We start from the raw sequence: 22,991 nt of genomic DNA, 5'->3' as shown, positions 1-22,991 counted from the left end.
CAAGAAAGTTAACGTAAGTAAAGTAGCATGACGTTTCGGCGACTTCATGTCATCATTGTCAAATGAATTGAACTAAAAATAACGACAAGGCGCACAGGGCCGTAGCCAGAAACAAATTATGACTGAGGCAGTGTCCAAGAAATGAGTTGTGACTGAGGCAATGTCCGTGGTTTAATTCTTTTCCTGGGAATTTAAAGTGTTTTTGATGACTATAAACAGCAAAAACGAAAAAAATGACTGAGGCAAGCGCCTCGGTTTGCCTGTTACTAGCTACGGCCCTGGCATATTTATAGTACTTAGGATGTGAGGAAATAAATTAGCAAACGTGACATGAAAGGAGACATTTCATCACTTGACCTCAGGTGTGACCTTGCAGACCGTGACTTGAAAATACACGTACCCGATAATCCATGGGGTGCGACAAACATCCCAAATGGAGGCGAGAAACAGATTAATACTCATAATATTTAAAACAAACAAGCTGGATAAAGACCTTGGACACTTACAAATGTCATAATTCAAATGGGGGAACCCTTTGCACTTACTGAAGTCAAATAAGTTTTTTATTATCAAAAAAAGTCTAAAAGTCTAAAAGTCTTGGTAGAAGAGTGCAATGTGAAATAGACACCGTGGGTAAATAAAGATTTTATTATATTATATTCGTCTCTTTGTAAAACCTAAAATGTCTGATTTTAGCCCTCCAAAAAGTTGATGACTCTGATGAAAGGGGCGGTGTTGCAGTTCTTGATTGTGGTTTCTACTAGACCCCAATGCCCCCTCCCGATAGCAATCGCGTGATCAACGACGTGTACGAAAATATGCAAAACTGGAAAAAAATGCGTTAAACATTGAACAGAAGACGTGACCCTATATTATAAAGGAGTCCTGTACCCTGGTCCCAGACGTTTTCTTTCTCCTTAATTGCCCCACTGCTGTTAAATAAAAACGCCATTGCATTGGCTGAAGCGAGCTCAGATTTGATTGAGAAATAGACAAGAAAAAGCCTCTTGAAGCCAGGTAAGTGTGATAGTACCGGCTGAGTCGAGAGTGGAGGTGAGAAAGTGAGGAAAGCGAACCTATACAGCCGAAACGTCTCAAATTCAAGAAACCCTACACGATATCAACCACTAAAAAGATTGTTTAGAATACCCCCTGGAACTCGACTCACCCCATAAAATACTGGTGAAAACGTATTCCTCCCCATCCCCCTCCGCGCCCAAAATCCCCTCGCCAAAAAAGTATAAATAAAATATAGGAAAAAAACAAAAGTTCCAATTTCATCATCCCCCACCCCATTAAAAAAATTGTACCTAAGGAGCTCCCCTTTCCCAGATTCACACATTTCTGCGGGATAGGGAAAAAATTATCCAACCTCAGACCTGTAATGGAACACCTAGCTTGGGAAATAGAAGTATCAGCAGCTGAAGAAGTGTTTGGTGATACAAAATTAATAGCAGTCCCACAATCCTTTTTTAACTTTGTTCTATGACATGTTTATTAGAGTATAATATTTTAAATAAAAATAGAATGATAAGATCAAGAAAGAAGTGCTTAAATTGTCTTTCTAAGGGGACTTGCTTGACTTGTGGAGGAGAGGGGTAAAAACTGGAATATTCAGGTCTCTTGCATGTAAACACATCATGCCATAGCTAGTAAATGAAGCCATTGTTTTTCAAAGCTATTTGGCCATTCCCAGTAGCTCACTAAGCACACCCAAAGTAAAAGCACATTTTAATAGGTGATGATTGATCATTGTCAAAAAATCAAAACCACTTCTGCTTACAAGCAAATTAAGACCAACAAAAATACTGTACTTTTATTCATTTTATTCCCATTCCTATCATTAGTGTTTATAATAAAGCATATTCATCGGTAGGTATAATTGTGAAGTAATTTTAAGAAGAGGAATCAGCAGTGAATTCTATGTAATATATCAAACAAAAAAGACTGTGTTTGACCTCATTTTCCAAATACTGAGAAGAGAGTTGAAATTACAATGCACAGCGGAGTTATTATAATAACTGATAATTTTTCACAAACTTCGTGGTGTTCTGAAATGTGGCCAAACACGGTCTTGAGTGGTTGATATATCTTCTCACTCAAAACTAAAACTAACGAGAAAATGGAAAACAAATCGTAAAAAATCTATGCTAACTCAAGCATCAGATATCCAGACACTGTCACAGTCATCATTTCCTTTGTTTTAACTCTATAAATTATTAATTATTGAGTTTAAGAACAATAAATAAATAGTTTTAACTCTTGGTAGAAAATAATGAAACTCAGCTTTGCCATTAAGAATATTCTGCACATAAGAAATGTTGTTCCAAACATTTGAGATTAAGAGATGAGTTAAGTGTGAATGCAGTCCTACTTGGTATAAGCAGACACTGTTGAGAGCAGAAAAAAGTGCTTGCTTAGAAGAAAGGTCAATTGATCGATCTCTGCTGATGGAAAATGAAAAATGTGGTCCATGTTTGTGTCCACCTAAAAGAGGGGTATCATCAGAGGTACAACAGAATTACAGTAAGTACTGTCAGTAGTTTATTGCTCCAGGCCAATAATTTATATTTTCAAGTACAACACCCATCATTGGAACACATCATCTGAAGATCCAAATGATCAACCTAAAACATTATTCCAAGTCTAGACTGAGATAGTTTAGTTAATATGGCAAGTAATAAGGGCTGTTTGACATTTTCAAGACATATAAGTACTTAAAGCGACTCCTCTGTGTTAAACACACTCTTCTAAAGAGATTCAGCCCTTGATGGCAAATTATCCTTTATCCTTTATTCTCAAGTGACTCTTTTCCAAGTGGCCTGGTTCAAGTAGTCTCACTGAGATTCTCTGGTTATTAGTATTTACCTGCTTGGGTTTCAGAAAGCTGGTATAAAATCATAATTGTTTTGAAATTCTATCTACCCAGAGACACTTAACTGTCATCAAAATGTTAAGGTTGCATGCGCAAAGCACCATCCAGCCTTATGACTTCACCATTAATCATTGGGTTCTCAATGATACTCTGCACCAATTGGCCATATTCCGAGGGGTCACCAAGGCGACTTGGGAAAGGCACTGCCTTTCCCAGCTCATTCCTCACTTTCTCCCGTAACTGCATCAGTAATGGTGTGAGGAAGAGGCCTGTAAAGAGGGGTCATAGAAACATGGCTTTAAGTATGCAATTTCTACATGTATGTGTAAAAATCAAAAGTGACCCACCAATTGTTTGAGTAGAATTCTAAGAAAAATTTCCCAACAATGAAAATTCCCAATTATTTCTCTTTGTAGTGTTAAACTTCTAGCTTGAGGAAAATCGCACAGAATGAATAATTTTTAGAAACAACACAACAATTTTTTAAAAACATGTTTCAACAGAATCTTCTGTCATCTTCAGTTTAAATTACAAAGTACAGAGTTGGATATACAGTGTACACAAAATGCTAATTGACTATAAGAACAAAAGGAAACATGACAATGTAAAATACTACAAAGAAAGTTTTAAATTAACATGATATCATGTTAATTTAATCATGTTAATTTCAAACTTTCTTTGTAACGTTTCCTTTTGTTCTTATCGTCAATTAGCACTTTGCGTACACTATATATCCAACTCTGTACTTTGTAATTTAAACTGAAGATGACAGAAGATTATGTTGAAACATGATTTTAAAAATCTTTGCGTTGTTTCTAAAAATTTTAACATGTCTGCTACCATCCAGACCTTTTGGCAATGATTAATTACCTGAAATTTGCTGATCTGTATGTGCACATCAATTTATTGAACAATTTCGAAATGTCAACAAACTGTAATAATAATAATAATAATAATAATAATAATAATAATAATTATAATAATAATAATAATAATAAAGATCTTTCAACAGGGAGCCCACTTCACATACATGTGGTTTTCAGTGGGGCCCTGCAAAGTTAAAATTGCAAAAGCTAAAGAAATAGTAGATTAAAAATAATAGTTTCTGTGAATATCTTTCTTGTAGTCTTCTGTGGAATTTAGCCATCCATTCACTTCTAAATGTTCCTTCAAAACATTGGGAAAATGGGAATGTGTTACCATTTTGTAGATCACCTCAACAGGTTCTGCACACTCATCGCTGATAGTGTACAATAACTCAGCAAATCAGATTGCAGCATTTGCATTCACATATGGTTAGAATTCTACTTTCGAGATTTAGCAATGAATTTGTGTGTGCCTAGCCTCCTAGCTACCTGTACACATACTCGTCACGTAATCTCTCTCCCCCGGAAGATTATGTGACAAGCCCAAAGAGTGTCTCCGTAGGAGGTTAGTGTGTGTCATGTTCCTACTGAATAAACTAACTTACCAGGAGCAATAGTATTAACTCTGATCCAATACTGTGCCAAATCTCGAGCTATCGGTAGTGTCATTCCAACAATAGCACCTTTTGACGCTGAATATGCAGCTTGTCCAATTTGACCCTCATAAGCAGCAACACTAGCAGTGTTCACAATCACTCCTCTCTCCCCACCCTCATTCGGTTCATTTTTTGCCATCTGTTCTGCAACAAGTCGAATGACATTAAAAGTCCCAACAGTATTCACCTGGTCAAGACAAAACCTTCAAATTACTTGACATGTATTCAACAGGTACTACATTAAATCTAAAATGTTAGGAGAAAACACATGCTTGTATGTATACATGTTGTCTTACTCCTGAAGAAGAAGTCTGAGATTTGAGCCAATATAACTGTGAAAAACAATTTCCATATTTTCTCAATTAACAGCCATTTTATTTGAACCCAGAAAAACCCGTGTTTCCCCGAAACAGGCCTTTATTTTGAGCTAGATGTTTATTAACAATAAGCATCTTTAAGGAATCTTGAGTATTGTTCTTAGTTGGTATTCAATAATTTCATGTCATGCAATCATTTATTTCTCAATGCTGTAAGTGAACTATATACCTCTAAACAGCCCATCAAATTTATACAAGTTCTGTTGTCAATTACTTGTTAGTTTGTGTACAACAAGAGCATTTTGCATGGCAATAATGTTCTCAACTTATTTTTCTGGAGTAGCATTTGAGGCAGTTGGCCAATACTGGGTATTTACCTTCAAGACTTTCTCAAATTGATCAAGAGGATGAGCTCCCTTTTTTGAGACTGTTTTTGCTGCATTACCTATTCCAGCACAATTCACAGCTACAGTTAGACGTCCAAACTTCTCATTAGCAAGCTTGATAGCTTGTTGAACATCAGCTTCTGATGTAACCTGGGCAATAAAACAAATATTAAATAACCATTTAGTTAAATAAATAATTCTCAATCTTGCTTCCCTGAAAAATCAGGCCCTGTATTAATTTTCTCAAAATTATTTACTACCCATTGGATTAAGGTGTGAAATTTTGTGCTTACACATAAATTTAAGAAAAGTAGTAACTGGCCAAGAAAAAAAATAATTGCCCAAGAAATACCATAATAATTTGATTTAGTACTTTGGGTGCTTGGGCAGTTCAAGGGAAGGTGCCTATTAGAGATGACGCTTATTAGATTTCAGAATGAGGGGCTTAAATTTCTTTTTAAACACATACATGTAGATGGGGATAAAATACTTAAATGAAAAACAACAGATACTCTGACTTTAGAACTGTAACATCAGAGGCTCTGATGGTTATAATATTCAAGGACTTCATTCAGGTGAGAGGGCTGACTTCATAATTCATTCATTCTTGGATGTCACTTTTGTTACAGGGTGCACATTAAAAGGGGTTGCTTATTGGAATAGTGGCAAAAAGGTTGCACTCAGTGGGGAGGGCTTATTAGAAATGGGGCACTTGTGAGGGTCTCCCAGGGGTTTTGGGGAACAAGGGGACATGATCATATATTTAAACAACAACATCTTTTATTCAAACACTGTGGGTAACTAGAGATATTTTTGGGATTAATTTGATGTAACAAGGGTAAAATGAAATTTTCAAGGGTTTAAATGAACATGCTACTCCCCCATGGGAGGCACTCACTCATTGGAAGGAACAGCTCTAAATCAAAATCATATGAAAGCAAACTTTGGAGCAAGGGCTTTAATGTACCAGCCAGTAGAATATAGTAATTCTGTATTAACGTTTTTACATACTGTTACGAGACTTTTTTTGCATATTCTTTTTTCCAACAAAATTTTTCTGCTCATTTTCAATTATCCAGAGCATGTGACAAGCATTACTGCCACACCAAGTAAACACTGATATGCGTTCTCGTGTTTATCATATGACCTGTATACATTCCACACAAAACATTCTTCGAAGATTAAAACAATCAATTTTGAAATCAATCATCAATCAGTGAAAGACCACAAAAGATGTATCAAAAATTATTTACCGACTTCCATATCAATCAATGTATAGATATAAATTTACATATCATCGATTCCAGGGCACACACTCGTCGCCGCCCCTACCCTGCCTTGTCGGCGTTGCGTAATATTTCGGACAAGGAGCAAATATCCGATCTCGGTGCAAATGTTCCTGTCGATGGAGCTAGTACAGTAGGAGTGTCCAGAATAAGTCTATCGAGGTAACAGTTCCTGCAGTCCCTATCAACGACAGGGAGAGAGTACGCTCATCGGATTAAACGAGTACGGAAAAATATTTCAAACTTTGCTTACATCAGTTGGCGCGAAACAACAACTTTCTCCGAGTTCCTTGGCAACGTTTTCTCCATCACTTGAAGGAAGATCAGCTATCACTACTCTTGCGCCATTCTGTGCCAGTCTTTGAACAGTTGCCCGGCCTAACCCTGAAGCACCGCCTGTAACGATACACACCGCCTTCCGTAAAGCGGCCGCCATGTTGGTGTTACACGTGTATTGAGCCTGCCTGCTCGCGAAACAAACTTGTCAGCGGTGCAAGTGTATAAAAGTAACGAAAGCTTCTCGCAGGAGCGCCCTTTCGTCGTATTTCGCGGTTCACAGTCCAACCAAGGTTATCAATTAGTATAGAATATACTCTTTCCCAAGAAGCCAGCCAAAACACAAAAAACAAAGCAAAATAAAACAAATAACAACGCATTTTTGCGTTACCTCCTATCCCCTGGGAGCCTAAAACCCCTGGGGATGACCTGGTCAGCGTTGCAAAAAGACCGTTACACCCAGTTGAAATATCTCGATTGTTGCCTCTTCTCTAAGGTAACATTCTTTGCCCACTACCAGACCTCCTTGTTTAATATTTTATGGCTGTATTTTGGTTTGAGAATAAAAATTTTTCTGATAAGCTAGTTCATATTAAGGCGGGGGTACGCATGAATTTAATAGGAAGTTTAAAGAGGGATTAAAAGGATAAAAAGGGGTTTGGAACACCACCAGCTCAGTTGATTGCCCCCAAAAGGGCACCCCGGGTTGGTGGGCAACTGTTTGGTGTACGTCTTCCAACTTCTAACTTCAAATTCTAATTTTAAAACATCATCAAATCTTCAAAATTTCCTATTTCCATAAATTTTACTAATCCTTTGAGAAAAACTATCCCCTAATATACCCAAAAATCACCAAAAAATTTACAAAACAGCCCAAAGCGTAGCTATGTGAAATGAGCAGAGAGATTTTTCACTGCTTGAAACGTGAACGAGATATTTGCATTCAAACCATAATACCCAGCAAAAATATGGCCTTCATGTTAACCCCCGCCTTAAAGATGCATTTCGCTTTATTGATAAGCGTTTTGAGAATAAAACGCTGTTATAGAACGTTTAAGTGGCTTTCGTTTAATTGTCAAACATAATCCGAAATCTTTTTTTTTTTTTTAACTTTCTTTAATTATAGACTGATTGAAAACCTGTCTGGAACTTACTCAGACACAAAACCAAAACCAGTCGAAATATGGCCAGGCTGCTGGGCTCCTTTTACTGAGCTTGGTGCCTACTACGCGTATTTCCTTCGTGTTCCGTTTGGTTCATTGCGTTCTTTTGTTAGCTGTGACTGGTTAAGAATGACGTTTACGGCAATCGTTATACGGGGGACATGACTACTTGACCATTTCTCCCGCCAGTTTTTAAGTTTGCCGTTTCAACGAGAGGAGGAGAGGTTTCTCGTTCATGAAAGACGCGGGGAGAAACGTGACTAAAAATTGACTAAAACGTTTCAAAACGTTACAACAAAGCTAAAATCTTGATTTAGGATTGCTTGAAAACCTGCCGTACAACCCATGATGAAACTTTCACAGTCGATTTGTAGGGTTGAATTACGTTTAGAGCCACAATTTTAAAAAATCTGTAAGACAGATATTGAGCTTTTTTTGATTTCTCATTTCCTTAGCTTGCGAAAATACAGATTTTTATTTTACTTTGCATGAATGTGAAATCAGTGCCAATTTCTTATCCCTGAAATTTTGTGGTGGGGTCATGCGGGTAGATTTTGAGAAAAACTTGATTTAACCTACTAGTACCCAGTCTCTCCTTAGGTAGTCGTTCATTTTGGTCATTTGTTGAAGTTTAATTGTTCAAGTTTCACATAGAATGGTAAACGACTTAAGTAAACAGTAAATAGAGAAAGGAAAAACATCTTGGAACATTTTTCAAAAGAGTTAGAAGTTGGGCTGTTATAATCCATCAAAACTGTAGTAAGCCACCTTGATAAGCTAAACACAGTTTGGATGGCAGTTAATCACAGAGCTAAGTCTAAAAATCCACCGGTATATACTCTTAAGCCATCAATTCTGCTCTTCTTTCAGAAATAAACTTATATAAATAAATATTTAATTAATTTCTGATATTAAATAAATATGATGTTGCTAAAATATTTTTGTAATAAATGTGAATTCTGCGGTTTTATTAATAACTGAACTTTTTGCATGCTTTTTGTTACTATCACAAACAAATCTTTCAATTTTACCAGCACTTGTTAAATATTTTGCTTTTGAAGTCTAAAACTCACTCACCGACTTACTCACTCACTTACTTAGTTACTTACTTATTCATTAGTTCTATCAATATTACTGTCATCCTTTGCTTCTTGCGTTTAGTCATTAAATGCTTCTCATGTTCCATCCACACTTTACTCGTTTACTCATCCATTCTTTCATTCATCTACCAATTGGCTCATTCATTATTTTCACTCCTACATTGATTTACATTGATTTGAGCGAAGAATTGAAAAACCAAACAGCGAGATGTCGCGTGTCAGGAACCAAATTTGATAGTCATACTTGCGTATTCAATCTAATCCCCCGAGAAAAACGTAGGAGATAAGTTTGCAGGCACGGTGATGACCCTGATTGGTTGTCATCCACACGCCGCCACACTCTACGAATCTGTGTTGGGTACATCATTATTGGGGAATATTTTGGCTCGAATTCTCGCAAGGAAGGAATTTTACGCGCGCGACGAGGGACTTCTCCTAGCTCTGGCAGACATTTAGTCCATTTCCTCTGTCACTGCGACAGCTTCATCCTTATTTCCTTGCATGCTTGAACTCCCCTCGTCCGCCTCTATTCTCTCCATTCTGTCTGGCTCGTACCCATCTGAATGCGACTCGCGTTGTAAACTAAGAGGAACAGCGGGTCGTTTTCGTGGCTTAAACCTCAGAAATCTACCACTGCAATCCCTGCCCTCGTGGCGTTTAGCACTCTCCTTGTTCCGCATTTGCTCTCGTTTCAGGCGCTTCAATTTTACCCAAAGCTGAAAAAGAAAACGGAATTAACCTTGGTTTCATTAGGAATAGGCCATGAACTTCTTTTTCTCACCTTCAGGTCGTGCATGATTTTTTTCTTTTGGTGGGCAATAGCTTGTGCAAGAATTGTTTTTTGATATCAAAAAACAGGACGTAGATAGTACAAAGCACTTGCTCGACTTTTTTCCCATGGCTCCCCTTACACAATTTTTTTTTCCAGCAGTTTTTGTTGTGCAGGACTTTTTCAATAATTGCGGACCCCCCTAACCCTTCCCCCCGTCCGTACTTCAACGTGCTCACTCGTTTTAAGATTGATTGGTTAAGTTAAGTTTTGTAAGTAGAGTACTGTAATGATGTATGTGATTAGATGAATGTTTATAATAAAAAAAGCCACGTTTTAGTTTAAGTTATAAATGACTATAAGACCTCTGCTTTTCAACATTTTTAAATTTCTAAATTTGTAGTGATTAGTAATGTAAAAAGAGTAGAATTTGTATCTTTAATCGATATCATTATGTTTAGGGAGTTTGAACACGTGATATTAAATACCCTGAGAATTAACAAGCAAAATCTCTTCCAAATAGGGAAATAATTCTCGTACCGTTGGCGCATCCATCTTCGTCAGTTCGCATTGACAACTTGGACTTTGCCTGTCACGAGTTTAGCACAAAATGGTACATTAGAAATTGTTGTCTAAAATGCATTTATAATTCATCAAGTTTAAACAAATTTAAAAGAAATCTTAACCCTGACGATTTCTAGATATTTGATCTTTTAAAGGCATAGATTTTTACGACTTCATTTCTAGTTTTAGTTTCGACTGAGGAGAGATGGTGTTTTAACACATTTCCAAACACCTCAAAGTTGGTCAAAAATACTCCGCTACCCGTCGTATTTTAATATCTCCTCTCGGTGTTTGAAAATGTTGTACAAAACAGTCTCTCTTGTTTGATTTATTACTTCCTGGATTAGTTCAACGACAAGACCTAAACTAATTTAAATGAAATTATCGGGAAAACTGAAATATTTTGCTACAAAAAACACACAAAACGAGTACAAATACCTCACGATATTTTTCCCATATTAAAGCGACCGATTTAAACCGCGTAAGAACGCTAAAAAAGTTCAAAGTTAAGATCTCGAAACTGACAAAATAATCAGATTTAATATTTTTAAATTTACTATCGTTGACCTTATTTTAGTCATTAAGTTAAGTACTAAGAGATTTAGTAACTAAAACATGTTGGTTCAAAAGGTTTTAGGAAATACTCGAGGTTTTTGCTCAAAATTAAAGGAGTTACCTCACGGTTTGCTCATGTTGAAAAGTTTAGCCTAAATTTATCAAGTTCGTCGTTTGTAATCCGTGTTAATCTTCTCCATCCTTAACAATCTTCGTTCCTTTAAGGTTTATTATTATCTCTTTGTGTTTTTGTATCTTAATAAAATACTATTATTAGGTTTTCTTTAATTGAAAGGCATTAATTTTGTACGTGGCCAAAATAACTCAAAATAGAGTAACTGAGCTCCTTCAAGGCTTTACCTCTTCGGCTTCCTTCTCCGCCTGATCAATCCTGGCGCGATTTTGCAGAGCATCGATTGATTGGGAATATGGTGTGCCACGTGACAGGCCACTGGCTCTGTTACCACGCTTCAACGGATTACCATCCGGGTCTTTGTATATCTGGATAACCTGAAGAGAGTTCAAATGCGCAGTCGGTGGCTTGTAGCCAGTGATATCTGATAATTACGCAGTGTTGAAGGAAGTAGAATTATAATGGTCTTTTTTGTTGTTGTTTATTGTTCCAAGACGCAAAGGAAGAATTTAATAACGTCTGCCCAACTTTTTCAATTTGAGATCAAAATGTTATGCATGATAACATCCCATAATCACCCGAAGGAAAAAAAGATGGCGACTGGTACATTTACCCATGACTCTTAGCACACGAAAACCTTTACAACGCTCATAAAAACGTGCAGAAAAGTTCTAAAATCGTCAAACCTAGCATACACAATATCGTTAGTACAGTGGAACCCTGCTAATGCGGTCACCAACGGGCAAAAAAAGTCTGTAATAAGAAAATGACTGACTGAGCCTTTATTCGGGCCAGAATGAAGTGGCCGTAATGACGAGGTGGCCGTATTAATCGGATAGCCTTATTAACCGGATGGCCGGCCATAAGGCGAGGTTCCACTGTACAGGGACAAATTTTGCAAAAATATGGCTTTCATAGCGCTCTGTGGGCTTTTTTTTTCGGTTTCAGCAGTTGAAATAAATATGTGTTTCGGCTTTTGAGTTTTGAAAGCACCCCTCAGGTGTCCTTACCTTAGGTATGAACAGAATCCCAAGCGTTAACGTAGTACAAAACAAAATGACTGCACAGATTAGGGAAAAGCTGACTGTGGGATGGCTGTTGGTGAAAAATGACACAGGGACACCCACTGCGCACAGCAGAACCACATTGTACACGCTGATGCCGATCAGACGAGAATCATTCAGAGCTGGAATGGAGATTTTGCGGGTTTCAAATGCAAGGAACAATCCAAAAATGAGCAACAGGCTGTGGAAGGTGTAAAACACGATTATCCACACGGTGAAATGAGGCCCTACGCACTCCTCCCGGTAAAGAACTGTCTTGTGATCACGATCGTCAGAGATCTGTGAAAAAAAAAAGTCGAACATAATTAACAAGGAGCCCTCGAATATTTTAATCTTTTAAATTTAAAATTTTTCAGTCTGTGTTTTATTTTGCTTATAACTTTTGTCTGCGAATACGTAAAGTTATTTCACCACTAAATGAACATTTAGGTAGATCGTTGAGTATTCCTGTGTGAAAAAATGAAAGAACTGGAGGGGAGGAAGAACGAACGAACGAGGAGCGTGCGAGCGAGCGAGCGGGAGGGAACGAGAAAAAAGCGAACGAGGAAGGAAGAGAATGTAGCGTGGCCGAGTAGTTAGGGAACTGGACCTCAAATCTGGAGACAACAGATTCAAGTTTCATGGTAGTCCTGAGATAAAATCCTCGGTCAAGCTCGGAAATAGCCAACTGGTTTGCCTCTTGTCAGTTAGGTTTTGTAACCATGTTACGTTTAATTTGAGTTAATTGTCTTTGACCTAAAATTGCTCGGTCCCATCAGCCTTCAAACACTAACCGAAATTAAAGCTCAACATTTATTTTATTTTTTCGAACAAGTGAGTAAGTTTCTGCTGGGTTTTTACTTTTTTCTATATTTTCCTTTAACTAGGCCACATCACGTTAGCTTCAGTTCTTTTAGAAGACTATTTCTTCTAGCTGAACATTGACAACTAGATCTGCTGTCTCTCTATTTCCGAAGTACTACAATCACTATTTTTCAAATTCTCTGTCTGACTCCATACCCCCTGAGCTCCATCGGTGTGACTGATAACCTGTCTGCTGGGTGGGTGCAGAATCATCCAGATCACCAACAACAGCACATCAACAAACACTAGCGCTCCTAACAAGCGGAACAAGTCAGAGTCACGTACCACCTGTCAGAATGAAGTGAGATGATATCAATTCAGACACTGATAAAGTGCTTTAAGGTAAAGAGCTGAATAAAAGTACTTAGTTCTACTCGCACTGACGACTGTTATTTATCCTTCCCTAGTCCTCAGAAACTTTCGCTAGTCAACCCGCGATGGCGCAAAAGGGTTAGGGGCACTGATGATGATAGTGAGTTATAGTAGTATAAGGCCCCATCCACACTGCGCCGGAGAAATTTGAAAACGGAGGTTTCACTCTGAAAACGCATCACACGTTTTCCGTCCACACTACGCTGGAGGAATTTAAAAACGCAACAATCACCGATTATTTTAGATTTGTGTTTGAGGAAAACTCGGTCAGGGAAATCACATGATTTCCGTGACGCCATCATTTTCGAAGAACTCTGTTGTCAAAATGTTTTCCGTCCACACGAAAACGAAAAAGCCAGCGTTTTCAAATTTCTCCGGATTGAAGAGCGTTTTCGAAAAGCTTCGTTTTCGTGACGGATTAGTGTGAACGATAGGCTTAGCCGTAGAAATAAAGCTGCATTTTCAGATTTCTCCGGCGTAGTGTGGACGAGGCCTAAGAAGAGTAATAAAAAAATAATAATCTGCGCTTAGGCTCTTTAAGCTAAAATCTACCGGCGCAAACAGATCACAAATTCGTTCAATCATCCGGGGAACTAAAACTCGTTTAGGGCAGTCGAAAATCATTTGCATTTTCTTTGGTTTTGCGTTACTACGAAAAACGATTGGATTAAAAATCTCGCGCCACTTTTTCATCCAATCAGAAGTAAAACCAAAACCAATAATGACTCGCTCGCAGGCGTTTTCGCGCGCTTTTCTGTCGGCTAGAAGTACTTTCTTCGAATTTTGATTGGTTCACTAGATCATCCGCGTTTTTTATGCCTAGCCAGAGTGATTATTTCAGTTTTCGTTCTCCGCCATACAATTGAAAACCACTCTGTGGTAGATAGGAGTAGAAGCGATTGACTTGCAGGTCAGAAGTTTTTAACTCTTCTTTGATAATACAAGTTTCTAACTACAGGGTCAACATCCTCAGTGTGTGATACAGAGGTCACAGAAAACTTAACTTAAGAAGTTAAAGGTCACACATGCGCACTATTTGCGTTTGTTGCAAAACTGTGGCCAGCTTTTATCAGACAGCCTTGTGTGAAACATAGTCGAGCAAAGAGAAAATTATTGCTTTAGTACCTTTTTAATTTTCTTGATATTGGTGAAAATTTGATGAACTCGCCAAGTCTTGGAGAACATGGCTCCAAATCCTACCGTGAATCCCAGCGACAGCAAGCAAAATCGTGCCTGTGAGGAGAATAAAACAACATGGTGGAGATTGGTTGAGGAAGAAAAGCGCGCAGCCGGGTGGCAGTCATGGGCGACTGTCAGAGCTATAGCAGCAAATCCAAGTGGATAGGAGGAGAATGTCAAAGCCTTATGTAACTTATGGCATGGAGAAATACAGGTATCGGTAGGTAGGCAGGCATGAGGAGAATAAAACCTGCTGTGTGCGTGAAAACCGAGACTAAAATAGGTACTCGATGGGTATCTCTGATTTGCAGACACTCACGCTATAAAGGCGAGGGTATGTAGGAGGAAGGGAGGGAGGTACGGTTCAATGGTAAATTTTTCATACGTTTTGTCGCTGATATTTCATCATGTTTTTGGGAATTCACACAATCTCAAAGCCTCAAAGAGCGTCATGGAACGAAATTTCAAACAATTTTGGATGATTCTTTAAAATTGTTTAGAGAATTATAAAGAAAGGTTTTAATGTAGATTTGAAATTAGATTTCCAATAGTATTTTTTATATATAATACTCACTCTGCAAACGTAATTGTAGCTGAGTGGCGAGAGCCGGCCATCCAAGCTGTACATGAACACCGTGCAGTACATCATGATCCCGCCGAGAAGAATGACATTATTGAGGTTTGGACTTGACAGTTTTATATATCTGCATGTGATTAAAAGTCATCAGTAAAGTCAAGCGAGTCTTGAGTAAAAAACTGTATATGTATTATTCCCACACGGCGATGTAAAAATGAAAACTTGAAATCACCATGAAAGGTATCAGCATTATACAAGAGAGCATGAGGAGTGAGAAGTTAAATCCTCCATAACTGAAAAATTTCTTGAGCTATCGAGGGGGATTTCCTTATAGATTGAGGCCTTTATTTAGTAATTAAATTATGTACTCGAGATTCCTATCACGCATACAAATCGCGAGTTAATAATCTAATTGTTTGAGTATAAATCTACTAGTCGTTCAAAACTTTATCTAAATCCTCTTGGCAGACACTTCGAAACGCAATGAAGTGGCCACCGTTTTGTTAACAACCGCACACTGCTAGGCTACTCACTATCTACGACAAAATAGATAGTGAGTAGTGTAACCAATAAGAAAAGGGCATTCGTGGTGGAACGAAAGTAGATTTTGTTCTAAGGGTGATCACATGTCTTACCCATCATGCTCTCCTGTATTGTATCTTCCCAGCATGCTTTTTTCACTCTCCCTGTGTTTCGTTCTCTTTTTTATATGTAACCTTATGTCCATTACCGTAATTTCTTTCAGTCCTGAAATTGCTTATTATACATTAGAGTTCACCGTCATAATAACTGAAAACATCAAGAGATTTTCACGTAATATATCAAACACGAGAAGCCGCTTTTTTACCACATTACCAAAAACTGAGAAGAGAGTTGAAAAATACGACGCGTAGCGAAGTATTTTGACAAACAATGAGGCGTTTGAAACTGTAGTCAAACTCTGTTTTGAGTGTTTAATATATCTTCTCAATCAAAACTAAAAGAGATTTCAAACCGTTAAAATCTGTGCTAGTGAAGACGATCACCAGTGTTTGATAGATCTTCTTTGTTTTCACTTGACGAATAATAAGTTTGAGAACTACTGCTAAACACCATGGTATCAAAGCATGAAAGTTAATTTAATGGCATTAAGAACTAACCTTTTCTTCCTATAACGCAAATTAAATCCCAGAAAAAACAGTGCTAGAGCAATCCCCAGAAAGCTGAGTACACTTGTTAATTTGATCAGCCACACGGGCATCTGGACAAACTTTGTTACTGTGATGGTTTTGTCGAGAGGAATCTTACCGTCTGCGAAAAAAAATAGCGAGAAGTGCATGAATTAAATAACTGATACTGCCCAAGGCGACAAAAAGAAATCCGTGTGCTCTAGGGCCCTGCCTACACTATGCCGGAGAAATTTGAAAATGTTGCTGAAGGGGAAAGAAAATGAAATAATTTTTCGGTGTTACCTGGCCATAAGTTTCCCTCTCCAACAAGCCGCAGTTCTCTTACGCGTGCGTCGTAGTAACCAACAGGTACTGCATGTCCATCTGTGGACAGAAAAATTTATTGACAGTGATTTTCAAGACTTCAGTTTATTCTAAATGACATACTACCTAGTGAAATCCCTTTTAAGCCTTTTGAGGGAGGGGGCTTGATAGAGAGCTGGAATGTGAAATTCAACTTTTGCCAGTAACAATTTACTGGAAAAAAAAAAGATGAAGGCGGTGCTTTACCCCGTAAAATACTATTTTCCACCGAAGCGTTCACGAGATTTTAGCAACAAACTATCCGATAAGAAACCACATAGCAAAATAAGGGTCCAGGGCATACAGAAATACTCGAGAGAGTTTCTGATCCCAGCAGCCCATCAGCTACACTCACTAGTACCTCTAAAAGTTTTGCACATGTCCACCATGACGGAATAAGCATACTTTATGTGTCACTTAGCAACGCCTCTGCTAAAAAACGCGGGTTCACTGACAGTTAAAGGAGCTACGTCATGATTTGCGCATCTTAAAAAGTTTAGCCTAAATTTTTCAAGTTCGTTGTTTGTAATCGGTGTTAATCTTTTCCATCCTTAATCATCCTTGTTCCTTTATGGTTTATTGTTATCGTTTTCGTGTTTTTCTATCTTAGTAAACCAATAAAGGTAATTTTGCACGTGGCCAAAACATCATGACTGAAACCCTTAAATTCTTAGATATTACGAGATTCCCACCATTGAAGTTACTTGTCTCTCTTATGTCTAGAAATGGAATAAGTACCTGGATGTTGTTGAAGGATTTCCACCATTCCATCATATCGATCACCATCAGAAAAGAACGCCACTTCTCCCTAGGGAGGAGGAAGTATCCATTTAACTGAAAACTTGGGGGACGTTTGAAAACTTTTCAAAACCGAAAGGATTCACTTAGAGAATTTCCTCAGCTCCTATTGCCTGACACCAGGGTGTCACAAAAAGAGTTACGAGCATCCGAGATTTGCTCGTGAAACAAGCAGAATCTTTTTTCCAATCTCGGGAAATTTTCAAGAGATTCAAATTCAATGGAAGAGCATAGCAGTTAGCGCCAGACAAGAGCAAGAGATAAATTTTTCTTAACTTTCGTTCTTGTTTCTACTCCGGCTCATGACACATAATGATAAAACTTGGCAAATGATCGAACATCCATGAATTATTCTCGTCGCGTTTCATTGTAACAGCAACTTAACGTCTTGCAAAACTGATCAACAACAACAACAACACAACAAATTTAACAAAAATCAACTCGTTACTTACCGTTACCCCAAGGAAATGGATATCTTGAATTGTCTGCACAAATAATCTTGTCATTGCTGTTTTATTCTGATAAAAGTCTTGTAATTTAAGTCCCATAGCTTCCAGTGTAGGGATGGACTTGTTCAGGGAGGCAGCTACTGTCCACAGGGCATCATATGTGTACGCCGTGATGTTGGGCGCAGATGATAAGTTTCGCCTCTGTAACGCTTCTTTATATTGCTTGTAAAATTGCCTGGTTGTCTGTAGAGAGACACAAAATAAGGGAATGAACCTTTTTACCGATGTCACGCAATATCAACAATTTTTCATGTTTTTCAAATGAACAACAAATCACCTCCATAGTTCAATTTATCGTGCCAAATTTAGTGAATCTTAGAAGGTTCATAAAAATACGTTGCAAATTCATATAAAGTTGGAAACCCAAACCTATAAAGAAATGTACGCCAGGGGCAAACGTTACCGCCTGGCATACATTTTTTGCAAAAATTGGCAAGGTTTGGGTCTCATGTTTTTATGAGTTTGCCACGGATTCTAAAGAAACTTCAATTCAGTACTTACTAAATTCGGCAAAAAAAAAAAAACAGCGGTGTTGTTTAACTTTTGTTTGAAGGAAAAAATCGGAAGAGCATGAAATCGGTAACTGGGGTCTATTTCGGCCAACATTTGCGATGAGCATTTCGGTTTTTTTAATCAATACACAGATATTCACCAGTCCTGAAAGGGTTTTGTTTTGCGCCCATTTCTTGTCCTCACTCACGAAGATTTGATTGTTAAATATGAAAGTGTACGCAACAGCCTTCCTCATTTCTTCTTTGGTGCATCGTAGAGAGGGATCTGGGACCGACCACCACTCGTGAGTGTATGTACCAATCAAAATCCAAACGTGACGAGCTCCAAACAGGTCTGACTTGTAAGCCTAAGAATGGAATTGGAATTGTAAGTATTCTTATCGATCGTTGGCTTCTTAAAATCTAAATTTAAAAAAGAAAACCAGCACCTAGTTTTTTTAGCATGATATTAATTGCCCACATGTATTGACCAACATTGATTTTCAGCGAAAAAATCATTACACGTACAAATTTCGAATGGAATTTGGAATAGGTTTGCCATAATTATCCATTGTAAAATTCTTTCACTCTTTTCAGTTTGGAATATGACGAAGTATTAAGAATTTTATAAACGGTGGAAGGATGAAAAATGAAGAAATAACCTTTGCAGTTGTTTTTCAGTTTCAACAATTTCTAGGAAACCTGAAAACATTCTTGGCTTCAACGGGATTTGAATTCAAGACCTCTACGTTACCGGCGCAATGCTCTACCAACTGAACCACAAAACCACAGCGTCACTGGAAGAAGGTCAAATGACGAGACTATAGAATAGTACGTGATGGGTGTAAATGAAATACACCAAAAACTATTCAGCAGTCACTCGTTTTAAAGTTATCATGTTTTGGTTAAGTTTCTAGTTACTTTACATAAAGTACCTGACAGAAGACATGTCTCGCCTTGGCTTCATAAAAGGTTCCAACAATGATTCTTGCGTCATTCCGCTGAGAGAAAAATTAAAAATGAAACCTTTAATTGATCTAATGTAAAGGAAAACATCTGTCAAGGGACTCTTCATAAATGTGTAAGGTAAAGTGATAAGCGGAAAATGCATTGGACTTTTCAGGGCTTTTCAGAGAGAGGTCTGGGCTCCAGTCAGTTTACTTGAGTCATTGTTTTGGTATTGCGCAAGACACTCTACTCTCACCGGTGTCTCCCCTCCCAGGTGGATAAAGGAGGGTAGGTGAATTAAGGTCTCATGACGAGCAAGTATATCAAGCAATACCGAGATAGGTTGAATGGTAGAAAGTTGATCCCCCATATAGGCCTTATTTCTAAAATGATACAAGTTATTTTTAGACATGGTACCCAGCCCTATCATGGGTAATGTTATCGCGCGAGCGCGTTGCGTAGATGTTTTCGTGCGTGGAGGATGGAAATGCGTGTAAAACACTTGAGCTGGCTACGCGAGTTAAATCCGCGTCACAGGGGTGGCCATTCCTAGGCTCTCCTGTGATTTCTGCAGCCTGGAAAGATCTAAAAATAACTTGAGAGGGTTCACCTTGAGAATAAGGCCTGTATGGAGATCTGTTACCTTCGTCCTCTCCTGGCAATAGTCATGATAGTGTCTTAATGGTTGAGTCAATGTTGTGTGTTTTTTGTTTTTTTTGAGGGATAAAAGATGCAGTTTTCCTAACTTACCACAAGTGTTTTCATGTCCAGATCAATGTGTTGCCCGGTGATTTCTTCTGATTGAAGAACTGTTCGGTTTATTTCCTTTAGTTCTCTTATGACTTGACTATTGGACTGAGAAGCCTTTCAAGAAAGAACAGTGACTTCGCTAAGTGTGTGTCAAAAACTGCGTCTTACCACATGCAAGGTAAAGGTAATTACTTCACGTGATACAGCAAAGACCGCTTGAGTGGTCTGCTCAAATCATTATCTCATTAAGACAAGACACCCTTTCTCCAACCTCAATTTGTTTTATAGTTATATGAAACATTTTTTGTGTTGGCGTGACAAACAACACTGCTAAATCTACGCTGAGCTCAAGAGAAATCTACTCTGTTTAAGAACTAAAGAGGTAAAATGATAAGATCTACTCGAGATGACATGAGCATTGAGGCAACTTATGACACGTAAGCGAGACCACCAGAATTAGAGATTTGGATTTACACGAAGAAGAGAAACAAACAAGAAGAGAAAATAACGAATTTCCTTTGTAACTAACCAGATCGCTGCTTGTCTTTTCAAACATGGTGGCAATCCGTTCCCAGCCAAAATGTTTTATCCACGCGACTCTAGCCAGGTTTCGCGCAGACTCGGAGGGCAAGGCGCGGAACAGCGTTGGAAACTTTTCGCGGTTTGATAGCGCCAGCGATCTTGAAGCGTAGGATATCTACAATGACAGTTCGGTGAAAGTTTAGATTTCATAAGGCATACTACACCACTAACCAACTGGCTGACTGACTGACTAATTGACTGAATGACGGACGGACGGACCGACGGACGGACGGACGGACGCACTCACGTACGAACAGACAAACGGATTGACTAATTGACTTACTGATTGACGGTCGAAATGACTAGACAGACAGACAGACGGACGGGCGAATAAACATACCTTCCCTCCTTTCCGTCATTCTCCATTCATTCATTCATTCATTCATTCATTCATTCATTCATTTAATCATTCATTTAGCCATTCGTTCATAAATAACAGACCTGTGCTAAATTCCGGTATGCTGACATCTCGGCTAAAATTTCCGTGACATCGGAACATGCGGCTCCAAACACCATTAAACTGTCTGGTTGCTGTGACAACAAGTCCATGAACATGTTGGCAGTATAAGCTGGATCACACTGTGGAGATATTTAAAGTTAATCATAAGAAATAGCCAATACCGTAATCTGCCACTTATAAGCGCAGGGCTTATACATCTTCGTAAGGGGTTTTGGATGGGCTTAAAAACAGAGCGTCTTACAACTGGGGGTTTAAAAGAGAATAAAAAAAACCTGTTTCCAAATGAGCTACGGCAATGTTGATCGAAATACGTTTTTCGTATACTGGTTTTCAATTAAGCTTGAAAACATCATAATAAATCGAATTCATTTCAATTTAAACTCGAGGGGGGACCTATAACTGGGGGAGGCTTATAAGCGGCAGTTTATAAGCGACAGCTTATTTCAATCTCAGACAACACTGTGTGAATTGAAATAGAGAACTCGACTTCATGTTGACGTTCACCTCTCAAAAACGTTTGTGCTTAAACGAGCTCAGTCACGGTATTTTGAGTTATTTTGGCCACGAAAAAAATTACCTTTATATTAAAGGAAACCCAAAAATAGTAGTTTCCTAAGATAGAAAAACACCAGAGATAATAATAAATCACAAAGGAACAAGGATGGTTGAGGATGGAGAAGATTGACGCGGATTACGAACTTGAAAAATTTAAGCTCAAATTTTCAAGATGCGGGAAGCGTGACGTAGCTCCTTTTAAAAAGCTCCGGCCTAACGTTGCATTAAAAGTTGTGTCATGAATGAAAGATCACCGTCGTTATTAAAATAATCGTCTTACGTAACATTATCTATAGTCAAACAGTAAATTTTCAAGAACTTTATCTTTCCGTCTGGCTCTTTTTTTTCTTACTCCGGTATTAAAGTTTCTCCAACGCTTACCTTTGAATCCTTGACAATCATCCTTAGCTCGTAATCTCGCAATATATCAGACTTGTTCACGTGATCTAGTGCCAGTTCAGCCGCAGCCAGAAGTGCCTGTCCTGGTACCGAGGCCTTGTTTGGACTCAAAGGAAAGAACCCACCGATGTAAACAGGTGTTCGCTGGGAGGGCGTGGTTAATCCCACTGCCACAAGTAAGATGATAAAGGAAGGCAGTAGATTCATCTGTCCGCTTTCGAAGGAAGAAATCTTCCACGATCCAATTTCTTTCTTATGGAATAATCACAGCTAGAAGATTGTGTTGCCTGTTTGGTCAGAGTAATTATTGCATCGTAAACATAAATTATGTTATCCCGGAAGTAACTGAGGAAAGGTCAGGCAAGAGAGCTATATTTTTGACCAAGGTTTAATTTTCTCCCTACAGCAGGAAGACAGTGTCAAACAAACAGGCCATGAGAATAAAACAAAATCATCAAGTATGGAATTTGTTCTTGATTTGGCGGGTAGTACGGCCGAGTGGTCGGCGCGTCGGACTTGAAATCAGGAGGGCGCGAGTTCAAGTCCCGCTCTGACCACTAAGCTGGAGTTTTTTCTCGGTAGACCCTAGTTCAACCCCTCGCTCATACTTGTAATAGCCAACTAGTCTGCCTCCGCCAGTTGGGATTTTCTAGCCTGTTGAGTTCATTTGAAATAGTTTCCTGCTCTTTCTATCACTTCTGTTCTGGTGGATCAATACTAACACTATTTGTCATATGATCCTGCAATAATGGTATCACTCAAATGCCCGATCATTGATAAACAAATTATAGTCGTCCTTTTTCTATATAATAGGTTACCATAGCAACAGTAAAACCTGTTAAAAACGCCTTTAGTTTTAGCTCTGAATGCTTAAAACTCAAAGACGAGCTCTGTGACTCACATTTTCTTTTTCATCAAATCGTCATAAGCATGATCAGATGCAGCTTTATGTAGATTGTACCAAATTTATAAGGAGGTATGTTCAGAGCCAACTTAAATTTTCGAGC

At 38.4% G+C, this 22,991-nt stretch overlaps 2 protein-coding genes and 1 long non-coding RNA gene across 3 annotated transcripts; all 3 read right to left on the bottom strand.

Annotated features, from left to right (window-relative positions):
• Nucleotides 1-1,714: 1,714 nt before the first annotated feature.
• On the bottom strand, nucleotides 1,715-7,740 carry LOC145497185 (3-hydroxyacyl-CoA dehydrogenase type-2-like). Its single transcript, XM_081476996.1, has 4 exons — nucleotides 6,640-7,740; nucleotides 5,092-5,250; nucleotides 4,347-4,584; nucleotides 1,715-3,144 (listed from the first exon to the last, which is right to left on the bottom strand). Exons 1-4 carry the CDS (start codon nucleotides 6,820-6,822, stop codon nucleotides 2,954-2,956), a joined length of 771 nt encoding a protein of 256 aa, XP_081333122.1. The 5' UTR covers nucleotides 6,823-7,740; the 3' UTR covers nucleotides 1,715-2,953.
• Nucleotides 7,741-8,193: 453 nt separating this feature from the next.
• On the bottom strand, nucleotides 8,194-10,279 carry LOC145497186 (uncharacterized). The gene is made up of 2 exons (XR_014050656.1): nucleotides 10,235-10,279; nucleotides 8,194-9,641 (listed from the first exon to the last, which is right to left on the bottom strand). It is a non-coding gene; the product is annotated as an uncharacterized LOC145497186 (long non-coding RNA).
• A 731-nt stretch (nucleotides 10,280-11,010) lies between these two features.
• Nucleotides 11,011-22,729, bottom strand: LOC145497587 (gamma-aminobutyric acid type B receptor subunit 2-like). The gene is made up of 15 exons (XM_081477405.1): nucleotides 21,967-22,729; nucleotides 21,012-21,149; nucleotides 20,518-20,685; nucleotides 19,989-20,102; nucleotides 19,226-19,291; nucleotides 18,452-18,658; nucleotides 17,743-17,982; nucleotides 17,231-17,300; nucleotides 16,433-16,513; nucleotides 16,121-16,271; nucleotides 14,979-15,108; nucleotides 14,351-14,458; nucleotides 13,010-13,141; nucleotides 11,957-12,289; nucleotides 11,011-11,323 (listed from the first exon to the last, which is right to left on the bottom strand). Exons 1-15 carry the CDS (start codon nucleotides 22,189-22,191, stop codon nucleotides 11,162-11,164), a joined length of 2,325 nt encoding a protein of 774 aa, XP_081333531.1. The 5' UTR covers nucleotides 22,192-22,729; the 3' UTR covers nucleotides 11,011-11,161.
• Nucleotides 22,730-22,991: the final 262 nt, after the last annotated feature.

This window comes from Orbicella franksi, chromosome 9, assembly GCF_964199315.1.
Source record: "Orbicella franksi chromosome 9, jaOrbFran1.1, whole genome shotgun sequence".
Lineage (NCBI taxonomy): Eukaryota > Metazoa > Cnidaria > Anthozoa > Scleractinia > Merulinidae > Orbicella > Orbicella franksi.
This window is presented reverse-complemented; position numbering and strand designations above follow the sequence as displayed.

Coding starts and splice junctions, on each gene's coding strand:
- LOC145497587 (XM_081477405.1), bottom strand. CDS start 22,191: ATGAATCTACTGCCTTCCTTTATCATCTTACTTGTGGCAGTGGGATTA. Junction 17,983..18,451: donor ACAAAACCCTTTCAGGACTG/GTGAATATCTGT, acceptor GTCTCTCTACAG/ACAACCAGGCAATTTTACAA. Junction 11,324..11,956: donor GGATTCTGTTCATACCTAAG/GTAAGGACACCT, acceptor AACTCTCTTCAG/GTTATCCAGATATACAAAGA.
- LOC145497185 (XM_081476996.1), bottom strand. CDS start 6,822: ATGGCGGCCGCTTTACGGAAGGCGGTGTGTATCGTTACAGGCGGTGCT. Junction 5,251..6,639: donor GTTGTTTCGCGCCAACTGAT/GTAAGCAAAGTT, acceptor TTTATTGCCCAG/GTTACATCAGAAGCTGATGT. Junction 4,585..5,091: donor AATTTGAGAAAGTCTTGAAG/GTAAATACCCAG, acceptor TGTCTTGACCAG/GTGAATACTGTTGGGACTTT.